This window comes from Theropithecus gelada, chromosome 16 (assembly GCF_003255815.1).
Source record: "Theropithecus gelada isolate Dixy chromosome 16, Tgel_1.0, whole genome shotgun sequence".
NCBI lineage: Eukaryota > Metazoa > Chordata > Mammalia > Primates > Cercopithecidae > Theropithecus > Theropithecus gelada.
This window is the reverse complement of record NC_037684.1, coordinates 13,372,515-13,397,139: the sequence shown is the minus strand read 5'-3', so window position 1 is coordinate 13,397,139 and position 24,625 is coordinate 13,372,515. Positions and strand designations below refer to the sequence as shown.

Genomic DNA, 24,625 nt, shown 5'->3' with positions numbered 1-24,625 from the left:
AAAAAAAAAAAAAAAAAAAAAAAAAAAAAAAAAAAAAAAAAACTATAGTGAATGATCTGTGAGTGATCTTTTAACATTGACTAGTTGAAGTAAATCTCTCCTTTGTTTCCTTTTACAGTTGATATTATAAATTGTTTAAAATTAATATGATGTGATTAATAAGTACATTGTTTTCTTTTTTTTTTTTTGAGATAGAATCTTCGTCTGTCGCCCAGGCTGGAGTGCAGTGGCGCAATCTTGGCTCACTGCAACCTCTGCCTCCTGGGTTCAAGCGATTCTCCTGCCTCACCACACCCGGCTAATTTTTTATTTTTATTTTTTTTGTATTTTTAGTAGAGACCGGGGTTTCACCATGTTGGCCAGGCTTGTCTCGAACTCCTTACCTCAGGTGATCCACCTGTCTCAGCCTCCCAAAGTGCTGGGATTACAGGCATGAGCCACTACACATGGCCAGTACAATGTTTCTTATTTAGTCACCATACAAAATCCTTTTGAATAATATTCTTAATAATTGTGCATATAGTCTTCATTTGCATGTCTCCAATATGCATGAGTTTCAGTTACCCCAGTTTATTTAAATAATGCTGGTCTCTCAACACAGTTGACATTTCAGTTGCCATGATACATTAACCAAATAATTTTATAAAGTATAGGGATTGTGAGCTTCTCAGGCCACATACCACTAAGTAAATGACGGATATACATCATGATTAGTGACCAGTGGCCTCACTTCTTTCAAAGTTTGTTGGTAACTGGTTACTGCACACCTGTTATTTCATTCGTGTACATATAGCAGAGGAGGTAGTTGTAAAGGTTGAATATCCCGTATCTTAAATGCTTGAGACCAGAAGTGTTTGGGATTTTAGAACTTTTTGGATTTTGGAATGTTTATATTACATTTACTGGTTTAGCATCCCTGTTTCAGAAATTCAAAATCCTTAGTGCTCCAATGAGCATTTCCTTTGAGCTCATTACCTCATGTTGGCACTCAGAATGTTTTGGAGTTTGGGGGCATTTCAGATTTTGAATTTTTTGGATTGGGGTTACTCAACCTGTATTGCTTCCTTTCTCTCCATAATAAACTCATGTTCCAAAACATGGAAACAGTTTTTGGAACATTATATTCCAAAAACAGATAATTGGAAGAGACAATTGGCAAGTAAAGATGAAGTACAGGCTGGGCATGGTGACTCACACCTGTAATCCTAGCACTTTGGGGGGCCGAGGCGGGCAGATCACCTGAGGTTGGGAGTTCGAGACCAGCCTGACCAATGTGGAGAAACCCCATCTCTACTAAAAATACAAAAATTAGCTGGGCGTGGTGGTGCATGCCTGTAATCCCAACTACTTGGGAGGCTGAGGCAGGAGAATCACTTGAACCCAGGAGGCAGAGGTTGTGGTGAGCCGAGATTGCAACATTGCAGTCCGGCCTGGGCAACAAAAGTGAAACTCCGTCTCTACAAAAACAAAAAACACGAAGAAAAGAAAAAAAAAAAGAAAGGAGGCAAAGGCTGTTTAAACTACTCTTGATAAAGTCTTTACGAAGAAATAAAAAACTTTAAGGTCGGGCACCGTAGCTCACGCCTGTAATCCCAGCATTCTGGGAGGCCAAGGCTTGCAGATCAGTGAGGTCAGGAGTTGCAGGCCAACCTGTTCAACATGGTGAAACCCTCTCTCTACTAAAAATACAAAAATTAGCTGGGAATGGTGGCATGTGCCTGTAGTCCCAGCTACTCAGGAGTCTAAGGTAGGAGAATTGCTTGAACTCAGGAGGTGGAGGTTGCAGTGCCCCGAGATTGTGCCACTGCACTCCAGCCTTGGTGACAGGGTGAGACTCCGTCTCAAAAGAAAAAAAAAAGAAAGAAAACACTTTAATTCCTAGTGTTTCTAATATTTTCAATTAGAGTACTATAAAAATATTAGTTTTACTATTTAAAAAAAAAATTTCTGGCCGGGTGCAGTGACTCACACCTGTAATCCCAGCATTTTAGGAGACCAAGGGAGGTGGGAAGTGGATTTTTTGATCCCAGGAGTCTGAAACCAGCCTGGGGAACATGGCAAAACCATGTCTCTACCAAAAAAAAAATAAGCTGGGCATGGTGACGCATACCTGTGGTCCCAGCTACATGAGAGTCTGACATGGGAGGATTACTGGAGCCTGGGAGGTCAAAGCTGAAGTGAGCTCTGATCCTGCCACTACACTCCAGCCTGGGTGACGGAGCAAGACCTTGTCTCAAAAAAAAAAAAAAATTCCTTATGCATTATAATCAACAGAGTTCTTAATGTTTTGACAAAAATTTTAAAGGCTACAGTACAATCATACTTTTTACCATGGATTATTAAGATCATGTTGCATGATTGCAGCTTGCATGGTCATTTTTATGACACAGGGCAAAGTGAGGACCTACCTGTATTTGTCTACAGTAAAACACTGTAGTTGTAATTTCTCAACAGTTTTGCATTTGACAACTTGAGATGTTAAAGATTTTATAAATAGCAAGGTATCGTTATAAAGTTTAACATTTGTATCTAAAAGGTTAAAAATTGACTTTTTCTTCTTCATCCCAACTAAAAATGTAAAGCCTAATGATGTATTCCTTTTTAGACCAACTGAAGAAGAAGCTGAGCAATTATTGCAGTTGATGACGAGCCGTCCTCCTGCTACGCCAGCTGGGGTTCGCTTTGTTTCACTTTCCTTTTGTATGCTACTGGCCTTTTCTACGCTTGTCAGGTACCTAACTATATAAGTTGCTCCATTTTCTCAAGGTTTAGTTTTATTTACTCAATAAAATTGTGTAGCATTAGATAAGAGCTTTCTACAAAAGCTGGTCTAGGCATGGACAGTTGTAGTTTTGTTTTGTTTTTTTTTTCAATTTTTAAGAGAAGGGGTCTTGCTTTGTTGCCCAGGCTGGAGTACAGTGGCTATTCAGGGGTGTGATCATAGCACACTGCAGCCTTGAACTCCTGGCCTCAAGTAATCCTCCTGACTCAGCCTCCCAAGTAGCTGGGACTACAGGTACATGCCACTGGCTCCAGCTTATTTGTGTTTTTTTAATATAAGGGTATCAGTAACATCTGATTCATTTTATTTATCTTTTATTAAAGTTTTATATGTACATTGTTCAAAATAGTTCTTCAAGATTTGTTAAGGCTAATAGCAGTCCTTCCTTCCTTCTCTCCTTCCTATTTCACCTTTCTTAGAGGCAGTGTCTTTCAATTCTTTTAACTGTTTATTTTGTGTTTTACTGCTACATCTATAATAACATGTTTGTATTTGATACCCCTTGATTTTTGCTTTTAGGTATTTTTTATTGAGTTCCAAGTATGAAAGATGAGAAATTAGTTCTCTGTCTTTTTTCTCCCTGTCCTAAACACATCCATACATATCCTTCCTATCCTCTCATTCTCCTAGTATGGTTATAATAATTTAGATTAGATCAATATATAGTTGTTAACGATTATATAAGCGCTACTGAGAACTCAACCATGTAGTATATGATTATTTTTTACTGCTTTGTAAAAGTTTTTTTTTTTGATTAATATTTATCCTGTGTTTTTGTTTTTTGCTTTTAACTTTCTTGGTGTTATATGTCCCATTCATGTAACCTAAACTCTCTGCCAGCCTAAATCTTCTGTCCAGATGTTTTGACTCATTAGATAGTCTATGAGTTTCATCTTCTTGAGGAGATTTCTTCAGGAGCATTTTGATCTGGAATGGTTACCAGCTAAACCTATTAGTACAAAGCTCTCATCCTGGGATTGACCTTCACCATCATTTTGGAGACTTGCTTCGTCTCTCCTTTTCCTTTTGTTGGCTCTCCTGTTTCTTATATCTCATGTCATCATCTTAGCTGGGCATGGTGGCTCACATCTGTAGTCCCAGCTACTCGGGAGGTTGAAGCAGGAGGATTGTTTGAGGCTACAAGTTTGAGGCCAGCCTGGGCAACATAGTGAGACTCCTGTCTTCGTTTAAAAAAAAAAAATTAAAAAGAAAACCTGTCCTTTCATTTGTTTGAGCTGTGATCATGTCATCATCTTTTTTCATTGCTTCCTCATTTTGCTGCTACTGCTTTTTTTTTTTTTTTTGAGATGAGTTTCACTCTTTTCATGCAATTGGAGTACAATGGCATGATCTCGGCTCACTGCAGCCTCTGCCACTCAGGTTCAAGTGATTCTCCTGTTTTAGCCTCTGAGTATCTGGGATTACCGGTGACCACCACCATTCCCAGCTAATTTTTGTATTTTTAGTAGAGATGGGTTTCACTATGTTGGCTAGGCTGGTCTCGAACTCCTGACCTCAGTTGATCCACCTGCCTCAGCCTCCCAAAGTGCTGGGATTACAGGCATCAGCCACTGTGCCTGGCCATTTTGCTTCTTCTGAATGAGTATGTGTGAAGTAAATTCTTTTTGAGACTGGATATTTCTGAAAATATCTTTGTCCTACTTTAACATCTGATTGATAGTTTGATGGGGTATGGAATTCTTACTTGGGAATAATTTCCTTTCAGGACCTTGAAGGTGTTGCTTCTTTGTCTTCTAACTTCTGTTAGGAAGTCTGACATTCTGATTCCTGGTCCTTTGTGTGGCCTATTTGTTTTTAATATGGAAACTTGTAGGATTAGCTCTTTATCTCTAGGGTTTTGAAATTTCTGGTTGATATACCTTAGTCTGAGTCTGTTTTTGACTATTGTCCTAGGCATTCAGTAAGCACTTTGAACCTGGAAACTCATGTCCCTCAGTTCTAGGAAATTTTCCTGAATTTGTTGGTAATGTTTTCTCCTTGCATGTTCTCTGTCTAAAACCTCCTTTTATTTGGAATTTGAAATGATTGTCGAATTTTCTTATCCTTTCCTCTTTTCCTTCCCCTCATCTTGTTCTACTTTTTAGAAAACAGCTTTATTGAGATGTAATTTACATATCATAAGATTTACCCACTTAGAGTGTATAATTGAGTGGTTTTTAGTGTATATATAGAGTTATGCAACCACCACCACAATAGAATTTTAGAACCTGTTCAGCACTCTAAAAATAACTTGCTCATTTTAAGGCCAGGTGCAGTAGCTCACACCTGTAAACCCAGTGCTTTGAGAGGCTGAGGTGGGAGGATTGTTTCAGGCCATGAGTTTGAGACTAGCCTGGGCAACATAGCAAGACACTGTCTTTAAAAAAAAAAAAATTCTCCAGGGGTAATGGGACATGCTTTAGTCCCAGCTATTTGGGAGGTTGAAGCAGAAGGATCACTTGAACCCAGGAGTTCAAGGTTACAGTGAGCTATGATTGTGCCAAAGCACTACAGCCTGGGTGAAAGAGCTTAAAAAAAAAAATAGAAATCATTCTGCCTTTTAGGATTTGTCTTTAACTTTATCTTCAATTCCTACTCAGTCTTTAATTTCTAAGAGCACTTTTTTTTTGGCTCTCTGAATATTTCTTCTTTATGGTATCTATTGGTTCATGATAGCATAATTTCTTTGATATTAGTCATACTGATTTTGAAGATATTTTATTATTTGTATTGCTTCTTTTCTCTAGGTTGCTTTTTTCCCTGCCTTTTTTTGGTCTCTATTTTTTAAGTTAGATGCTTTTCTCAGATACTTAATATTTATTATTATTTTAACTTTTGTTTTATTTATTTATTTATTTATTTATTTAGAGATGGGTCTCTCTCTGTTGCCCAGGGCAAATGCAGTGGTACAATCATAACTGATTGCAGCTTTGAACTTCTGGGCTCAACGGGTCCTCCTACCTCAGACTCCCAAGTGGCTAGTGTGGGCCACCACACCTGGCTTATTTTTAAAAGTTTTTTGTAGGGATGGGGTCTCACTTTTGTTGCCCAGGCTGATCTTGAACTCCTGGCCTAAGGTGATCCTCCTGCCTTTGCCTCCCAAAATGCTGCAACTACAGGCGTGAGCCACCGCACCCAGCCAATATTTATTGATTGTTCACATATATATGTATACACACATATTTTATTCACATATATATATATATCTTGTTCACACACACACACATATATATATATAATATATATAGTGAGATGGAGTTTCGCTCTTGTTGCCCAGGCTGCCAGACTGGAGTGCAATGGCGTGATCTCAGCTCACCGCAACCTCTGCCTCCCGGGTTCAAGTGATTCTCCTGCGTCAGCCTCCCAAGTAGCTGGGATTATAGGCATATGCTACCACGCCCAGCTAAGATTATAGGCATATGCTACCACGCCCAGCTAAGTTATTTTCAGTAGAGATGGGGTTTCTCCATGTTGGTCAGGCTGGTCTCAAACTCCTGACCTCAGGTAATCTGCCTGCCTTGGCCTCCCAAAATGCTGAGATTACAGGTGTGAACCACTGCGCCTGGCTGATTGTTCATGTTTAAGACTAGGAAATGAAAAAGCATATTAGAACCTCTAATATGGGAGGTTCTAAAAGACCCGTAAGTGGATCTTTGGGAAACTCTTGGTCTGATCAGAGTTCTAAAGATTATTGTCTGGCCTGGAGAGGGAAGGTCTATACAGAAACCCATAAATAGAGTTAAAGAGTAAGGGTTAAGGGTTGGTAGGTATCAGCCTGCAGTATAATCATTTACTTAATTCTGCTACTTTCAGAATGGTGCTCCAGATATACCTGGTTTCCCTTATTTCAGATGCATGATTTTACCACCTCCAGACAATAAATCTCCAGTTTTCTCTCTACTGAGGAAAGGGTATTCTTCTAGTTGTGCAGAATGCAGGAGGTGATTTGGAGTCCTACTACTTATATAGAATGTCAGCCTCTTAATTTTTGTCTGTCTTCACTCTCGGTCCCAGAACTGCCTGGAGTAGCTTGAGCCCTTTGGGAATTCTGTGGTGTAAAATGGATGGGTTTTCTCTTCTACCAGTTTAACATTTTGCTTCCTCAGGTCTGCTAAGTCAGTTACCACTTATCTATATGTTCTCTAGCTTCCAGCATTTTGTGGTGTTGTCCCTACTCAATATCTTATGTGTTTATGCCTTTTAAGAAAACCTTAATGTAGTTTTAATGGAGTTTCAGGATGGTGTAAAATTAGGTACATGAATTCTTTCTTTTCGTTTTACTTGAAGTACTTCCTAAACATTATCTCAAATCCTCATTACTCTTATAGAGTATTTTTTTTTTTTTTTTTTTTAGATAGGATCTTGCTTTGTTGTGCCGGCTGGAGTCCAGTGGCACAATCAGGGCTCGCCGCAACCTCAGCCTCTTGGGCTCAAGAGATTCTCCCATCTCAGCCTCCCGTGTAGCTGGGACTACAAACATGCGCCACCATGCCTGTCTAATTTTTAAATTCTTTTGTAGAGATGGGATCTCACTTTGTTGCTCAGGCTGGTCTTGAACTCCTGGGCTCAAGCTGTCCTCCTGCCTTGGCCTCCCAAATTGCTGGGATTACAGGCAAGAGCCACTTTGCCCAGCCTCATAAGGTATTTTTGTCCATAACTTATAGATAGAAGAACTAATGTTTAGAAAGATATTTAAAAGTTCTTAAGATAGGCCAGGCACAGTGGCTCATGCCTGTAATCCCAGCACTTTGGGAGGCCATGGTGGGTGGATCGCCTAAAGGTCAGGAATTCGAGACCAGCCTGGCCAACATGGTGAAACCCCGTCTCTACTAAAAATATAAAAAATTAGCCAGGTGTGGTGGTGGGCGCCTGTAATCCCAGCTACTCGGGTTGCTGAGGCAAAAGAATCTTTTGAATGCGGGAGGTGGAGGTTGCAAGGATCCAAAATCGTGTCGTTGCACTCCAGCCTGGGCAACAAGACCAAAACTTCTTCTGGAAAAAAAAAAAAAAAGAAGTTCTTAACATTTTAGAGCCACAGTGAAAAAGAAAAAGAGATTATTTGTGTTTCTTCTTCAAGATCACACTACCAGTAATTAGCAGAGATGGGATTCTCACTCAGGTGTGGCAGGCTGTAAAGGCTGTCATCTTTCTACTACATAACACTTTATTATTTGTTATATGGTTTAGGTATAGTTGAGAATGACCTTTTTTATTTTCTTAGCTTTTGGTAATAGAAGCAGCATACTTTTCTTTTGCTTTTTGTTGCATCTATTTTTACTGCACTGAAGTAGAAAGAGATTGGTGAAAAATTTTTCAGAAGTCAATGTCAACTTGTACTTATCAATTAAATTTAGACTGGGTGCGGCAGCTCAGGCCTGTTTTCCCAGCACTTTGGGAGGCCAAGGCGGGTGGATCACCTGAAGTCAGGAGTTCGAGACCAACCTGGCCAACAGGGTGAAACCCCATCTCTACTAAAAATACAAAAATTAGCCAGATGTGATGGCAGACGCCTGTAATCCCAGCTACTCGGGAGACTGAGGCAGGAGGATTGCTTGAACCTGGGAGGCGGAGGCTGCAGTGAGCTGAGATTGCACCACTGCACTCCAGCCTGAGCAACAAGAGTGAAACTCCATCTCAAAATTTAGGAATTCCCTTTAAAAAGTCATTGTTAGGCTAGGCATGGTGGCTTGCCTCTATAATCCCAGCACTTTGGGAGGCTTAGGCAGGAGTATCACTCGAGCTCAAGAGTTCAAGACCAGACTGGGCAACATAGCGAGACCTCCCCTCTACTAAAAATAAAAAATACTAGCTGAATGCATTGGTGCATGCCTGTAGTCCCAGCTACTTGGGAGGCTGCGGTGGGAGGATCAGTTGAGCTTGGGCGGTTGAGGCTATAGTGAGCTATGATTGCGCCACTGCACTCCAGCCTGGGCGACAGAGCAAGACATTGTCTCAAAAAAAAGTCATTGTATTTTTATAGCCATTTTTCATATCTGGTAAGCCTGTGATTGCCTTTTTTTCCATGATTAGTGATCATTTGTTTCTCTGTAACTTTGAGATCTACTCATAAGGTTTCTATAAATTAAATTTCATTTTTCCAGAAGATGGACTGCTTATTACTGTTTGGCACTCAGTTTGTGATATTTTGATGCTTAAGTGTTAACACTAGATTTTTTTCTATATGAAATAAGTATCAGCTGTTGTATAGTTGGTTTAACAGGTTAATCCCAAGGGGCCTTTGTTTTCTGAGGAATGTGAGGAAGCTCGCTTTTTTCAACCTGTGAAGGCAGCAACTAAGACTTTGAGAGGGGTTCCATGAAAAAAGCAAAGGTCCTCATTCTTGAGCTCTAGAATTACTTCATACCTCAATGAAAATTAATGGCCCAATTCAGCAAGCCATTAATTTGACTTGATACTTGAAAATAGGGCAGGAAAAATAATTTCTACCAAAAATGACTTCAGAATGCTTTTTATTCATATACTAGAATATCTAATTTAAACCAGTGACATTCTGGTATATTTTATAGTACACCTGAACAGGAGCAGCTGATGGTAGTGTGGCTAAGTTGGATGATAAAAGAAGAAGCATATTTTGAGAGGTAAGATAATTTGATTTAGTTAGTTGAGAAAGCTTTTCTTCTCTCTTTGGAAAATTCATATTTCCTGTTTTGTTTTGACAGTACTTCAGGCGTCTCTGCTTCTTTTGGGGAGATGTTATTGTTGGTGGCTATGTACTTTCACAGCAACCAGCTTAGTGCTATCATTGACTTGGTCTGTTCCACTTTGGGGATGAAGGTAATTTTCTTTTAACTTCTTTCTAAAAACAGAAAGGTGTTTCTAAGATGGACATTTTGTTGCAGTGTAAATAGATTGTTTTAAGTAATTTTAATTGTTTAATAGAAGTTTTATCAGGCGTGCTTAGAAAAAAATGCATTTTGAAACCTTTATTTACTAAAATAATAGATACTCATGCAAAAACCTTGGAAAGCACAGAAAAGGGAAAGATATCTTATAATTCCATGATTCAGAGATACCTAGTATACTACTATTAATATTCTGATGTCTGTTCTTTCTTTAAAGTGACATATATATTTGGTGATTTAAAAAAACTAATATATGATAAGCATTTACTCATGTCAATAAATATTATAATACGGTATAATTTTTAATGGCTGCATTGTGTTATAGTCCATTGTTTGATCTTCTTACTGGGTCCTTTATTATTTCCCATGTAGATTTTCTAGTTTCAGTGTAACACTTAGAGGAATATCCTTGTTTATGTAAATACACACATAGGCACTCACATGTATCTCTTCATACACCTGTTGGATCATTTTCTTTTCTTTTCTTTTTTTTTTTTTGAGATGGAGTCTCGCTCTGTCGCCCAGGCTGGAGTGCAGTGGCTGGATCTCAGCTCACTGCAAGCTCCGCCTCCCGGGTTTACGCCATTCTCCTGCCTCAGCCTCCCGAGTAGCTGGGACTACAGGTGCCCGCCACCTCGCCCGGCTAGTTTTTTGTATTTTTTAGTAGAGACGGGGTTTCACCGTGTTAGCCAGGATGGTCTCGATCTCCTGACCTCGTGATCCACCTGTCTCGGCCTCCCAAAGTGCTGGGATTACAGGCTTGAGCCACTGCGCCCGGCTGGATCATATTCTTAGGATAAATTTCTAGAAGGTAATTGCTAAGGAAAAGGTATGGTTATGTTAAGGTGTTTCAAGAGTACTGCCATATTATCTTTTAGAAAGATTGTATCAGCTTAATTAACTGTTACCAGTAGTAAAAACTCCTATTTTCCTAAACTTTCACGTGACTGAGCATTACTATTTTTTTTTAATCTTTGCAAATTTGGTTGATGAACAGTGGTATCACCTAGTTTGAATTTCTTTGATTACTAGTGATACTTTAGTATTTAAAATCTATGTCTTTTGCCTGGTTTATTTCTTTTGCAAAAAGCTTCTCAGTATCCTAATTTTCCTGTAGGGACTTTGATTTATTTTTTTCTTTCACTGTTTCAAAAGGAAAGATACATCATTATGCCTCATACATCTTCATATATTTCAAGACATATATTTTGCCCAATATTGAAATTGGGATTCATTTTATAGTTGACATGTAATATGAAAGTGGTAGTGTTCCAACTCCTACTTTTTTTCTTGAAAAGCTGCTATAATATTAAATCAGTGACATATCTTATAGTATCTTTAAAAGTGGAGAGTTCAATATGTTATAATTGACTTTTTCCAATCTTTTTTGCCATCTAACTTTGCCATGTGGAAATTATTATCATTATTTTTATGTAGTATATTAAATGTTATTTTTGTGGTTTCTATTTTGCTCTTATGCTTAGAAATGTTTTCCTTTCTTGGGTTTATATAAATGGTCACTTACATGTTCTTCTAGTTTTTTTGGTGGTGTCATGTTTTGCATTTAAACATTTAATCTACTTGGAGTTTCTTTTGGTGTATAGTGTGATATGTACAAAAAGTGTATGTGTGTCTATCTGTATGTATACATATATATGTGTGTGTATATATGTGTATATGCAGACACACACACACACACACACACACACACACACACACACACACACGTTTCTCTTGTCTTCACAGAAGGGCAGCTATCCCAGCTCCATGTAGTAAATAATCTGTTTCCCCCAACCGACTGAAAATGCCAATAACAGTATTTATTAAGTGCTTTTTATATTGGTCCCGTTTCTGAGTATTAACACTTTAATGTTGGGTTTGAGAAGGCACTTCTAAAACAGAGCAGAATACTTGAACATTTGAACATTTATGTGTATCACAGCCATTTTAGATAAGTTCCCTAGAATAAATTGTGTTTCATATATTTTTATATACTGTTGGAATTCTTTTGGTAATTTTAGATTGTAATTAAGCCAAGCTCCTTGAGCAGGATGAAGACGATCTTCACACAGGAAATTTTTACTGAGCAGGTATTTCTTTTTATTCTTAGGTGCTTACTTAACTTTCTTTTACAATATTCTTTGGGAGAAAACTTGTGTGTCTTACCTTAAGAAAGTAATATGGTCGTTTTTCTTTTTAATCACTCATGATGATTTATATCATCATTGAAACTTTGTTTAAAAATAATTCATTTAAAATACACTTTTAAAACTAGTCATAACATAGCAAAGCATCTTTTGAATGTATATATTTTTGGAGACTGAGTAGATAGTTAGGAGAATACTCTTAGATGCTGATGATCGGGGATCTCAAGAGGTAATTGTTTTAATGTGTCTGGAGAAAGATAAAATGAAGACCTATTTAAACCTTTAGGCTATAAAATTCATTTCTAACTGGATTACAGGCTAGCGTCTAAATTTCTTATACTTAACATGTTCTTCTTTAGCCTTAGCACTTTTGTCCATGGATAAGCCTAAGGATTTTTTTCATTTCTTTTTTTATCTTACTCTGTCACCCAGGCTAGTATACAGTGGTACAATCATAGCTCACTGCAACCTCTGCCTCCTGGGTTGGAGCAATTCTCCTGCCTCAGCCTCCCAAGTAGCTAGGATTACAGGTGTCCACCACCACGCCCAGCTAATTATTGTATTTTTAGTAGAAATGGGGGTTTCACCATGTTGGCCAGGCTGGTCTTGAACTCCTGACCTCAGGTGATCTACCCACCTCGGCCTCCCAGAGTGCTGGGGTTACAAGCGCGAGCCACTGTGCCCAGCCAGTTGTTGCTTTTTTATGGCTATTAATATCTTTATTTCTATATTTTACTATCCCTCCCTCCCTCAACACGCATATGCATATATATTCCTAAATTACAAATAGTCACACAGCATGTGGGAGAATCATAAGTTATTTGTTGTCTTTAAATTTGAACCAGTTGGAAGACAACTTTGAGGAGGGTCTTTAAAAGACAATTAGAGGCCGGGCGTGGTGGCTCAAGCCTGTAATCCCAGCACTTTGGGAGGCCGAGACAGGTGGATCACGAGGTCAGGAGATCGAGACCATCCTGGCTAACACGGTGAAACCCCGTCTCTACTAAAAAAAAAATACAAAAAACTAGCCGGGCGAGGTGGCGGGCGCCTGTAGTCCCAGCTACTCGGGGGGCTGAGGCAGGAGAATGGCGTGAACCCGGGAGGTGGAGCTTGCAGTGAGCTGAGATCCGGCCACTGCACTCCAGCCTGGGTGACAGAGTGAGACTCCGTCTCAAAAAAAAAAAAAAAAAAGACAATTAGAGCCTATGCATGACATATTGATAATAAATATTTCTGGATATATTTGTGTGGTGCTTTATAGTTCATATGATGTCCAAAAAGAATATTTTCCCCCTCATAACAATGCTTTGAGGCAGTATGGTAGTGTCCTGTTTTGTAGATGTGAAAAAGATTCAGAAGATAAAGTGACTTTTTCAAAGTCATTGAGCCCAGATTATATGCTTCAAATTTTTATTTATTTATTTATTTTATGTTATCACACCACTGTGTATGTATCTGTGTTTAAAAACAAAAAATTAGGGAATTATATAAATCCCTAAATGTACATTTCCTCAGCATTCAAAGACAATTAAAACGTAATAATTTATTGTCATCATTCATTTCTAGGGACCACACTTATATTAGGTGTTGACAGTCTACTTATCTCTCTTTCAAAATAATTTTATATTTAGTTCTTTATATTACTAATACTATTTTTCTCTTTTAGGTTGTCACAGCTCATGCAGTTCGGGTCCCTGTCACCAGCAACCTGAGTGCCAACATTACTGGATTTTTGCCTATTCATTGTATTTACCAGCTTCTCAGGAGCCGTTCCTTTACCAAGCACAAAGTGTCAATAAAAGTATGTCCCTACAAATAAAACAAATAAAATAAAAGCATGCCCCTACATTTATATATATATATTTTTTCTTTTGAGATGGAGTCTTGCTCAGTCACCCAGGCTGGAGTGCAGTGGTACAGTCTTGGCTCACTGCAACCTCTGCCTCCTGGGTAAAGCGATTCTCTTGCCTCAGCCTCCCAGGTAGCTGGGACTACAAGTGTGCACCACCACGCCCGGCTAATTTTTGTATTTTTAGTAGAGATAGGGTTTCACTGCGTTGGCTGACTGGTGTCGAACTCCTGACCTCAAGTGATATGCCGGTCTTAACCTCCCAAAGTGCTGGGATTACAGGTGTGAGCCACTGTGCCTGGCCTACATTTATATTTCAAAGAACAACCCAAATTAATGCTTTCTCCCCAGTTAGTTATATTTCAGTTTGTAGGCCTTTATTGTGGGTTTTGTGTAGGAAATGTGTGGTATTAAGTTACTGGTCATTTATATAAGTATAGTAATTAAGTATAGTAATTATAATTATATAATTATACAGTAATTTCAGATTTTTAAAACAATGTAAGATTATTTTCAAAATGCATAATACTCCATTTAAGTTCTCAATAGTGGCACGTGGCTATTTCATTAAAACTTTGAAACTTCTATTTTCTAATTTATTTATTATTTTTTTTAAAGAGAAGTCTCACTCTGTCGCCCAGGCTGTCATAGCTCACTGTAACTTCAAATTCCTGGGCTCAAGCACTCCTCCTGCCACAGCCTCCTAAGTGGCTGGGACTATGGGTATGAGCCACCACTCCTGGCTTTTTGTTTTTTTTTGAGACAGAGTCTCACTCTGTCACCCAAGCTGGAGTGCAGTGGTGCTATCTTGGCTCACTGCAACCTCCGCCTCCCGGGTTCAAGTGACTCCCCCTGCCTCTGCCTCTGAGTAGCTGGTATTATAGGCTCCTGCCACCACGCCTGGCTAATTTTTTTTTTTTTTAAATTTTTAGTGGACACAGGGTTTCACCATGTTGACCAGGCTGGTCTCAGACTCCTGACATCAGGTGATCCACCCACCTTGGCCTCCCACAGTGCTGGGATTACAGGCATGAGCCACTGTGCCTGGTCTCACACCCGGCTTTAAAAAGCTTTTTTTGTAGAGACAGGGTCTCACTATGTTGCCCAGGCTGGTCTGGTCTTGAACTCCTGGTCTTAGGCAATTCTCCTACTTTGGCCTCCCGAAATGGGATTACAGGTGTGAGCCACTGCAGTGGGCCTGGTTTTGTTTTACAAATTGGGGAAGTTGCCATGACTAGTATTTGTCGACTTGCCACAAGGACACCTCACACCTAACTTATGATTTCGATATGTTTTGATTTGTGTTAGTTGGCTATATCTAACAGTTAAAAGGCCCTCTAAAGAGAAGGTTGAGACCCAGGAGGTAAAGTAATCTGAAACTTTTTCAGAGGCTCTTTTATTTACAAAGAACAGTGAATAATATATGCATGATATATCACTTTTAATTGTCCCTTGTTTTTTGTGATTTAGTGAAATTATTTTCCAGCTAGATTGTATCTTCTGCTGCTTTATATTTTTAGCAAGTAAAATAGCTAAGAATTAAGAGTTCAAATGCACACCCAACATTTTACATGTCCTCCATCCAACAATAGTTAAGTGATAGTCTCCTGTAAGTGCTTGTCAGAGACACTTTCTTAGTCTATCTGAGAGTTTGCTGTGAAGGACCTATCTCTCTCTCTCCAAATTCGTATCTAATGTGAGCTCTCCCATGACGACACACATAGTGCTCTAAATACAGATATGGTAGGGACTTAAAATATTTTTCCCACTACTTAAAAACTAATAGATTAAACCCAAAAGCTTCCAGTGGACGGTGCACCTAAGATGATACAGATATAAAGGTAGTTCATATTTTAAAATCAAAGATAGTTATGATACTAGATAATATATTTGGAACTGCCAAAAGTTAATAGTGAATTTTACTGATTCATAATTCATATAAAACTGTATGTACTTTTATAATTTTGCTTGATTTTTCTTTTTGCCACAATTCAGTGTCTATAACATTCTTTCTTAGGATTGGATTTACAGACAGCTGTGTGAGACCTCTACTCCACTTCATCCTCAATTACTTCCTTTGATTGATGTGTACATAAATTCTATACTTACTCCTGCATCGAAATCTAATCCAGAAGCCACAAATCAGCCAGTCACAGAACAGGAGATACTCAATATTTTCCAAGGAGTCACTGGGGTAATATCGTTGTTCTTTATATCTATTAACTTATTTTTCTTTTAGTTCTTCTTACTTATCCCATATTTTTATTTTCCTATCAGAGGACTTTTAGGTAGTTCTGAATTTAAAATTAGATTAAATTTCCTTAGATCACCTGTAAAAATTAAAAGAATGGTATTAGTTCCAACTAGTTTGCTAAACAGGCACTTGTGTGAGAATTTTTTTTTTTGGAGATGGAGTTTCACTCTTCTTGCCCAGGCTGGAGTGCAATGGCACGATCTTGGCTAACTGCAACCTCCGCCTCCCTGCAACCTCCGCCTCCCGGGTTCAAGTGATTCTCCTGTCTCACCCTCCTGAGTAGCTGGGATTACAGGCGCCTGCTACAATGCCCGGATAATGTTTTGTATTTTTAGTAGAGACAGGGTTTCACCATGTTGTCCAGGGTGGTCTTGAACTCCTGACCTCAGGTGATCTACCTGCCTCAGCCTCCCAAAGTGCTGGGATTACAGGTGTGAGGCACTGTGCCTGGCTTTTTTTTTTTTTTTTGAGACTGGAGTCTCACTGTGACACCCAGGCTGGAGTGCAATGGGCAATCAGCTCACTACAACCTCCGCTTCCTGGGTTCAAATGATTCTTCTGCTTCAGCCTCCTGAGTAGCTGGGACTGCAGGCATGTGCCACCACAACTGGCTAATTTTTGTATTTTTAGTAAAGATGGGATTTCATCACATTGTCCAGGCTGGTCTTGAACTCCTGACCTCAAGTGATCCTCCCGCCTTGGCCTCCCAAAGTGCTGGGATTACAGGTGTGAGCCACTGCGCCCGGCCAATAATTTTTTTTTTGTTTTTGAAGTTTCACTTTAAAATCTAAAGGGTGCCCTGGAGATTGTGTGTTTGATCAAATACTGTGTGGGATTTCAAGATATTCAATGTAGGTTTGTTTAGCATCCTGGGAATCTAAGATATACCTACATACATTTAGCGAGAACTTTGTTTTGTTTTGTTTTGTTTTTGAGACAGAGTCTCACTCTGTTGCCCAGACTGGAGTGCAGTGGCACGATCTCAGCTCACTGTAAACTGCCTCCTTGGTTCAAGTGATTCTCATGCCTTAGCCTCTTGAGTAGCTGGGATTATAGGCACCTGCCACCACGCCTGGCTAATTTTTGTTTTTAGTAGAGACAGGGTTTTACTATGTTGGCCAGGCTGATCTCCAACTCCTCATCTCAGGTGATCCGCCTGCTTCAGCCTCCCAAAGTGCTGGGATTACAGGCATGAGCCACCGCTCCTGGCTCATGTAGGGAAAATTTGATTAAAGTATTTTTTCCTTAGTTTGTTAGAAGGGAAAAACAGTTGCATTTTTCACAAATATAATTAAGTATACAATGTCTTATTTAGGAGTTACTTTCTTCATGGTAATTTCATATAATACTTGGGACTCCTGTCTTTCAGAAGCAGCCTGATGGGTTTGCTATTGAGTAGTAGCTGAAGTCTTTTCTTTGTCTTATCTTAAAGACCACTTAAGTATGTTGCCTTTCATCTCATGCCATCTCAGATTTCTTGTTGTTTTTTTGAGTTTAATATACACACAGCAACATTTCTCCTCTTTTACATGAGTTAGGAGCAGCAATGCTGAATAACCTATTTTGATTCTTTTACTATCAAGAAAAAAAAAATCACTCATGAAATTCAAAGTATTTCAGAGTATTCGTAATATTTCCTCCAGGGTGACAACATCCGCCTTAATCAGCGTTTCAGTATCACAGCACAGCTTTTGGTGCTCTACTATATACTGTCTTATGAGGAGGCTCTTCTAGCAAACACAAAGACTTTAGGTAAGTTATACATAGAGGAATGGTTCTAGTGGTAGTTTATTTTATTAGCTTGCATTTTGTTACTTTCCAGACTGTTTTTTGATAAAAGAAGGGCAATATTCTAACAGACTCTAGTATCACTTTATAATCTTTGCAATGTGGGCATTGTATACTTGATACATAAATCATACATGTTGGGGTACGTAACCATAATTTATGGCCCAGTCCTCCTTATAGGAGGCTAAATGAATAGATAATAGAATTGCCTGTATTTTAACAGTTGTATAGGTCTTGTTCACTAAATATAAATTTAAAAGATACACGCGATGGAGCTGTAACTGAATTTTTTTCTCTTGATTTGAGTCTTTGCCTGGTCTTCCTTCTGTTAGTATGAATAGTAACAACCTAATCAAAAACAATAGAAAAGGCCAGGTGAGGTGGCTTACACCTGTAATCCTAGCACTTTGGGAGGCCGAGGTGAGCAGATCACCTGAGGTCAGGAGTTCGAGACCAGTCTGGTCAACATGGCGGAACCCCATCTCTACTAAAAATACAAAAATTAGCCAGGCATGGTGGCTCATGCCTGTAATCCCAGCTACTCAGGAAGTTGAGGCAGGAGAATTGCTTGAACCCAGATGCGGAAGTTGCAGTGAACCGAGATAATGCCATTGCACTCCAGCCTGGTGGACAGAGTGAGACTCTGTCTCCAAAAAAAAAAAAAATAGAAGGGTTTCGTTTTGCTGTTAACATTGGGCTGGGCATGGTAGCTCATTCCCTGTAATCTCAGTGCTTTGGTACTTTGGGAGGCTGAAATGGGATGGTCACTTGTGCTCAGAGTTTGACACTAGCCTGGGAAACAGCAAGATGCCTATCTCTACACACACACGCACATGCACACAGAGAATGTCACTGAAATGGGCTTTGAAACTTAAGTTACTTCACATGATATCACAAGGTCAGATTTAGCATACATGATATCAGTGTAAAGTGGTATTTTTTCCTGTATTTGAAAAGGTTTACCTGTGGTTAGACTTTCTACATGTGTATAGTTCATTTCATTTCATCTGTTTGTTTTTCGAGACAGGGTCTCACTCTGTTACCCAGGCTGGAGAGCAGTGGCATGAACATGGCTCAGTGTAGCCTTGATCTCTGGGGCTCAAGGGATTCCTGCCTCAGCCTCCCATGTAGCTGGGACCACAGGTGGACACTACCACGCCTGGCTAATTTTTTAAATTTTTTGTAGAGATGGGATTTGCCATGTTGCCAGGCTGGTCTCAAACTCCTGGGCTCAAGCAGTCCTCCTCGCTTGGCCTCCCAAAGTGCTGGGATTACAGGTGTGAGTGATTCTCCTGACCTTTGTGTGTAGTTTTTAATTTGTTTTTCTTTTTTTTTTTGAGACAAAAGTCTCACTCTGTCACCCAGGCTGGAATGCAGTGGTGTGATCTTGGCTCACTGCAACCTGCACCTCTCGGGTTCAAACAAGTCTTCTGCTTCAGCCTCCCGAGTAGCTGGGATTACAGGTGCATGCCACCATGCCTGGCTAATTTTTGTATTTGTAGTGGAGATGGGGTTTCATTGTGCCGGCCAGGCTGGTCTCGAACTCCAGACCTCAAGTGATCCATACACCTCAGCCTCTCCAAGTGCTGGGATTACAGGTGTGAGCCACCATGCCTGGCCTGGATTTTCTTTTTTATGTTTGACATTTTCTGTGCCTTTGACTGCTACAGTTCTTGTTTGGAATTTCTGTATATTCTCACATATTTAATCTTTTCTGTGAACTTTATAATAATTTTATTACATTTCACAAATGAAAATTATATTGGAATTTTGATAAGAATTATGTTAAACTTACAGATTAATTTGGAGAGAATTTACTTCTTTGCAGTATTAAGTCTTCCTATCTAAGAACCTGAAATAATTTCTGCTTTTTAATTGTACACATACAGTTTAGTCTTTTTTTTTTTTTGGGACAGAGGCTTGCTGTGTTGCCCAGGTTGGAGTGCAGTGGCGCGATGTCAGCCCACTGCAACCTCTGCCTCCCGGGTTCCAGTGATCCTCCTGCCTCGGACTCCCAAGTACCTGGGATTACAGGCACCCGCTACCATGCCCCACTGAATTTTGTATTTTTAGTAGAGATAGAGTTTTACCATGTTGGTGAGGCTGGCCTCAAACTCCTGACCTCAAGTCATCCACCCACCTTGGCCTCCCAAAGTGCTGGATTACAGGTGTGAGCCACTTTGCCTGGCCTTAGTTTAGTCTTATAGTTAACTCATGTAAACCCTCATAACAGTTCTATGAGATAGGTGGTGGTTATGTTTATTTTACAAGGGAGAACACTGAGGCACAAGGAAGTTAGGTAACTTCCCTAAGTTAGTGTTAAGTATTGTAGTAAGTATTGGAACCAGGATTTGACTACTTCTGGATCCTATAACTATTGTTTTAACTGCCTTCTGATTTTTTCTTAATTCATAAAAGATTGGTATGGAAAACTATGCTAATTTGTTAACTTAAAGGGGAGATTGTATCTAAATAAGAGTATATGATAATATATGTGGTCTATATAGAGAGTGATTCTCAACCTTTTTTCTTTTTTTTTTTTTTCAGACAGAGTCTCGCTCTGTCGCCCAGGCTGGAGTGCAGTGGCCGGATCTCAGCTCACTGCAAGCTCCGCCTCCCAGGTTCACGCCATTCTCCTGCCTCAGCCTCCCGAGTAGCTGGGACTACAGGCGCCCGCCGCCTCGCCCGGCTAGTTTTTTGTATTTTTTTAGTAGAGACGGGGTTTCACCGTGTCAGCCAGGATGGTCTCGATCTCCTGACCTCGTGATCCGCCCGTCTCGGCCTCCCAAAGTGCTGGGATTACAGGCTTGAGCCACCGCGCCCGGCCTCTCAACCTTTTTTCTAACACTTGCACTTATATACTTCTTGTCCTTAATAAGAGAAAAATGGTTGAGCTTTACTGTTTGTGGTTTATAAGAGAATAAACATATTGTATATCATTTGTCAAACTACAAACACCCTGATTGAGATTCTCATATATTCCTGTGGTGTAAAGGGAAGTACCTTGGAATGAGTTTTGTGTGCCAGGCATATACAATATGGTAGAGATGAGACAGAGAAAGATAGTGTTGACTGGCAAGGACCTTTACTCTCTGTGATCTGAGGATTCACTGAAGGTGGCCAAATCTGTATTTAAATAAGAAGACGATGGCCGTAGGGTGAAGGATGGATTAAATTGGAGGCAGGGAAAGTGGACCATAGAAGATATATAAACAAAGGGTGAGTAGGCACTGAATTAGGATAGCAGCAAAAGTACGGAAATTAAAATGGACTTAGAAGAAAAAAAAGGGTGGACCTGGCTGGTTGAAGGTAGGAGTTGTGAGAGAAGGAAGTCAAATTCATATTGCCTAACTTAATTTAAAAAGAGGCCAGGTATGCACTTTGGGATGCCGAGGCTGGTGGATCACCTGAAGTCAGGAGTTCGAGACCAGCCTGGCCAACATAGCGAAACCCCTTCTCTACTAAAAATACAAACATCTGGGCATGGTGGCGGGCACCTGTAGTCCCAGCTACTTGGGAGGCTGCGGCACAAGAATTGCTTAAACCCAGGAGGCAGAGGTTGCAGTGAGCCAAGATTGAACCACTGCACACCAGCCTGGGTGACAGTGACTCCTCTCAGGGGAAAAAAAAAAGAGTCAATCACCACTATTGTATATAATTTGATAAAATCCACTGTGGCTCACGCCTGTAATCTCAGCACTTTGGGAGGCCCAGGCAGGTAGATCACGAAGTCAGGAGATCAAGACCATCCTGGCTTACACAGTGAAACCCCATCTCTACTAAAAATACAAAAAATTAGATGGGCATGGTGGTGGGCGTCTGTAATCCCAGCTACTCGGGAGGCTGAGGCAGGAGAATCGCTTGAATCTGGGAGGCGGAGGTTGCAGTGAGCCAAGATCACGCCACTGCACTCCAGCCTGGTGACAGAGTGAGACTCTGTCTCAAAAAAGAAAAAAAAAAAAAAAAAAAATTGGCTGGGCCCAGTGCTGTAATCCCAACACTTTGGGAGGCTGAGGCAGGCTGGATCCCCTGAGGTCAGGAGTTCAAGACCAGCCTGGCCAACATTGCAAAATGCCGTCTCTACTAAAAATACAAAAATCAGCCAGGCATGGTGGTAGGTGCCTGTAATCCCAGCCAATCTACTTGAGAAGCTGAGGCAGGAGAATTGCTTGAACCCAGGAGGCGGAGGTTGTAGTGAGCTGAGATTGTGCCACTGCACTCTAGCCTGGGCAAAAAGAGTGAGACTCTGGCTCAAAAAATAAAATAAAATAAAATAAAATTACAGTTTCTTTTTATAAGATGCATTGGAATCATGAAGCTCTAGGCCATCTGTTCATGATCACATTTGATCTCCCAATTAGGTTTGGGAAAATCTTGACTCACTTGTTGGTTCTTTAGTGTAGGGCACTTTTGCACATTGCTTCTCTCACCTGTTATGAATTTTCTTTTGTCTAGTTTTAAATTTCAGGGCATTTTCCAGATCTTGCTCCAGGTATGTTCTTGTTCTTCCTGTGTAGCCACTTGTTTTCGTAATGATTCTTCATCTTTTATATGCTATATTTGCAGGTTAATTGCATTAAAAGTAATTTGACTTTGTTTTTATTTCCATTTGGGTTGAAGGTTAAGATTTCTGTTGTTTCTGGACATTTTATTTATTTTACACTTTTTATCTTTGATAGCTGCCATGCAAAGAAAGCCCAAATCATACTCTTCTTCTTTAATGGACCAGATTCCTATCAAGTTCCTTATTCGACAGGCTCAAGGGCTGCAGCAGGAGTTGGGAGGTATGTTTTAATTTGCTGTTTACTGCTAAAGTTTATTGTTAAAAAAAACCTTACTGTTTGTAATGTTATGAAGTGTAATAGGTGCTTAACGTTAAAAATTCAAACAGTTCAAGAGTGAAATTCCTCTTTGCCTCCCTCACTAAATCTGTTATTTCAGTTATTGCAAACCACCCTGCGCCTTAAAACACCACCCTAGCTATTTGCAGTTGGTATGTATTTTCAGGCTTTTTTCTCCTATAGGTTGAACTGTATGAAATTGCAGATATTTGGCCTGGCGTGGTGGCTCACGCCTGTAATCCCAGCACTTTGGGAGGCTGAGGCAGGAGGATCACGAGGTCAGGAGATCGAGACCATCCTAGCTAACATGGTGAAACCCTGTCCCTCCTAAAAAAAATACAAAAAATTAGCCAGGCGTGGTGGCGGGTGCCTGTAGTCCCAGCTACTCGGGAGGCTGAGGCAGGAGAATGGCGTGAACCTGGGAGGTGGAGCTTGCAGTGAGCCGAGATGCGCCACTGCACTCCAGCCTGGGCGAAATAGCGAGACTCCATCTCAAAAAAAAAAAGAAAAAGAAATCGCAGATATTCAGCTAATTTAGAGCTACAGAAACAGCAGGTTCTTGTGGTTGAACCTAACAGACACACAGGAGTAAAAAAAATTTTTTTTTTAACTCTGAATAGTATTGTACACTGCCTCTTTTGTTTGTTTGTTTGTTTTTGTTTTTGAGACAGTGGCTCACTCTGTCATCCAGGCTGGAGTGCAATGGCACGATCTTGGCTCACTGTAACCTCCACCTCCTGGGTTCAAGTGATTCTCATGTCTTAGCCACTCAAATAGCTGAGATTACCAGTATGCGCCACCATGCCCATCTAATTTATGTATTTTTAGTAGAGACAGGGTTTCACTATGTTGCCCAGGCTGGTCTTGAACTCCTGGTCTCAAGTGATCTGTCCACCTCAGCCTCCCAAAGTGCTGGGATTACAGGAGTGAGTCACCATGTGCAGCCTCCCCTGCCTCTTCCAAGGCTTGTTTTTTTTTCTTGGAGTCTTGAACATCTTCACATATCGGTACAGGTAAATCTTCCTTACTGTTTCTGATTATTTTATGATCCATAGTATGGACATATTATAATATTTTACTATAAATCCTGTTAAGTAGAAATATTGTAGTGTTTTTTGAAATTAGATATTTTTCTTTTTCTTTTTTTTTATCTTTAGGGAAAGAGTCTCACTACGTTACCCAGGCTGGAGTGCAGTGGTGTGATCATAGCTAACTGTAGCCTCAAACTCCTGGGCTGAAGCATCCTCCTACCTCAGCCTCTCTAGTAGCGGGGACTACAGGCCTATGCCACCATGCCCTGCTAATTTTCTAGAGATTTTTCTTAATTAAATACCTCTTTAATGTTTGAGTGTGGGTGTTTTTCTTTCTGTTAAGTTGGAATCTTCTTTTTTTTTTTTGAGAAGGAGTTTCGCTCTTGTCTCACAGCCTGGAGTGCAGTGGTGCGATCTCAGCTCACTTCAACTTTCGTATCCCAGATTCAAGTGATTCTCCTGCCTCAGCCTCCCAAGTAGCTGGGATTACAGGCACCCGCCACTATGCCTAACTAATTTTTGTATTTTTAGTGGAGACTTCATTTTGCCATGTTGGCCAGGCTGGTCTTGAACTCCTGACCTCAGGTGATCCACCCATGTCAGCCTCCCAAAGTGGTAGGATTACAGGTGTGAACCACTGTGTCCGGCTGGAATTTTCTTTCTCTTTATTATGGTTGGTTTCAAGGAGAAACATGAGCCTTCATTGGACATCGTTAACCAGATGTCTGCAGCATTTATTTACTTATATCTTTGTATAATTTTTTTTTTTTTTTTTTTAAAGTAGAGACACGGTTTCATCATGTTGGTTAGGCTAGTCTCAAACTCCTGACCTCAAGTGAAGAGCCTCCCAACGTGTTAGTATTACAGGTGTGAGCCATCATGCCTGGCTTCTTTGTATAATCTGTTTCCAGAAAATAATGTTATTTTTAACAGCATTTGGCAATTGATATGCTTTATTGAAAAGAGTATGAAATGTTGATTAGTTTACACTTTTGTAAGCAGTCTTTTTTGTGATGGTTGGGTATAATTTTAACTGTATATATACTCCTGTATGCATTTAGAAATTTAAA

The 24,625-nt window shown here is 40.0% G+C and overlaps 1 protein-coding gene across 3 annotated transcripts in view; it reads left to right on the top strand.

Annotated features, from left to right (window-relative positions):
• The window catches only part of INTS2 (integrator complex subunit 2), a 64,663-nt gene that overhangs the window by 21,557 nt on the left and 18,481 nt on the right, over positions 1 to 24,625 (top strand). For all 3 annotated transcript variants that reach the window (XM_025362054.1, XM_025362056.1, XM_025362055.1), the window contains exons 9-16: positions 2,606 to 2,731; positions 9,310 to 9,381; positions 9,463 to 9,577; positions 11,667 to 11,735; positions 13,459 to 13,593; positions 15,659 to 15,835; positions 17,539 to 17,647; positions 22,363 to 22,467. In XM_025362054.1, coding sequence (XP_025217839.1) covers positions 2,606 to 2,731; positions 9,310 to 9,381; positions 9,463 to 9,577; positions 11,667 to 11,735; positions 13,459 to 13,593; positions 15,659 to 15,835; positions 17,539 to 17,647; positions 22,363 to 22,467 — 908 coding nt within the window. The remainder of the gene's footprint in view (positions 1 to 2,605; positions 2,732 to 9,309; positions 9,382 to 9,462; positions 9,578 to 11,666; positions 11,736 to 13,458; positions 13,594 to 15,658; positions 15,836 to 17,538; positions 17,648 to 22,362; positions 22,468 to 24,625) is intronic.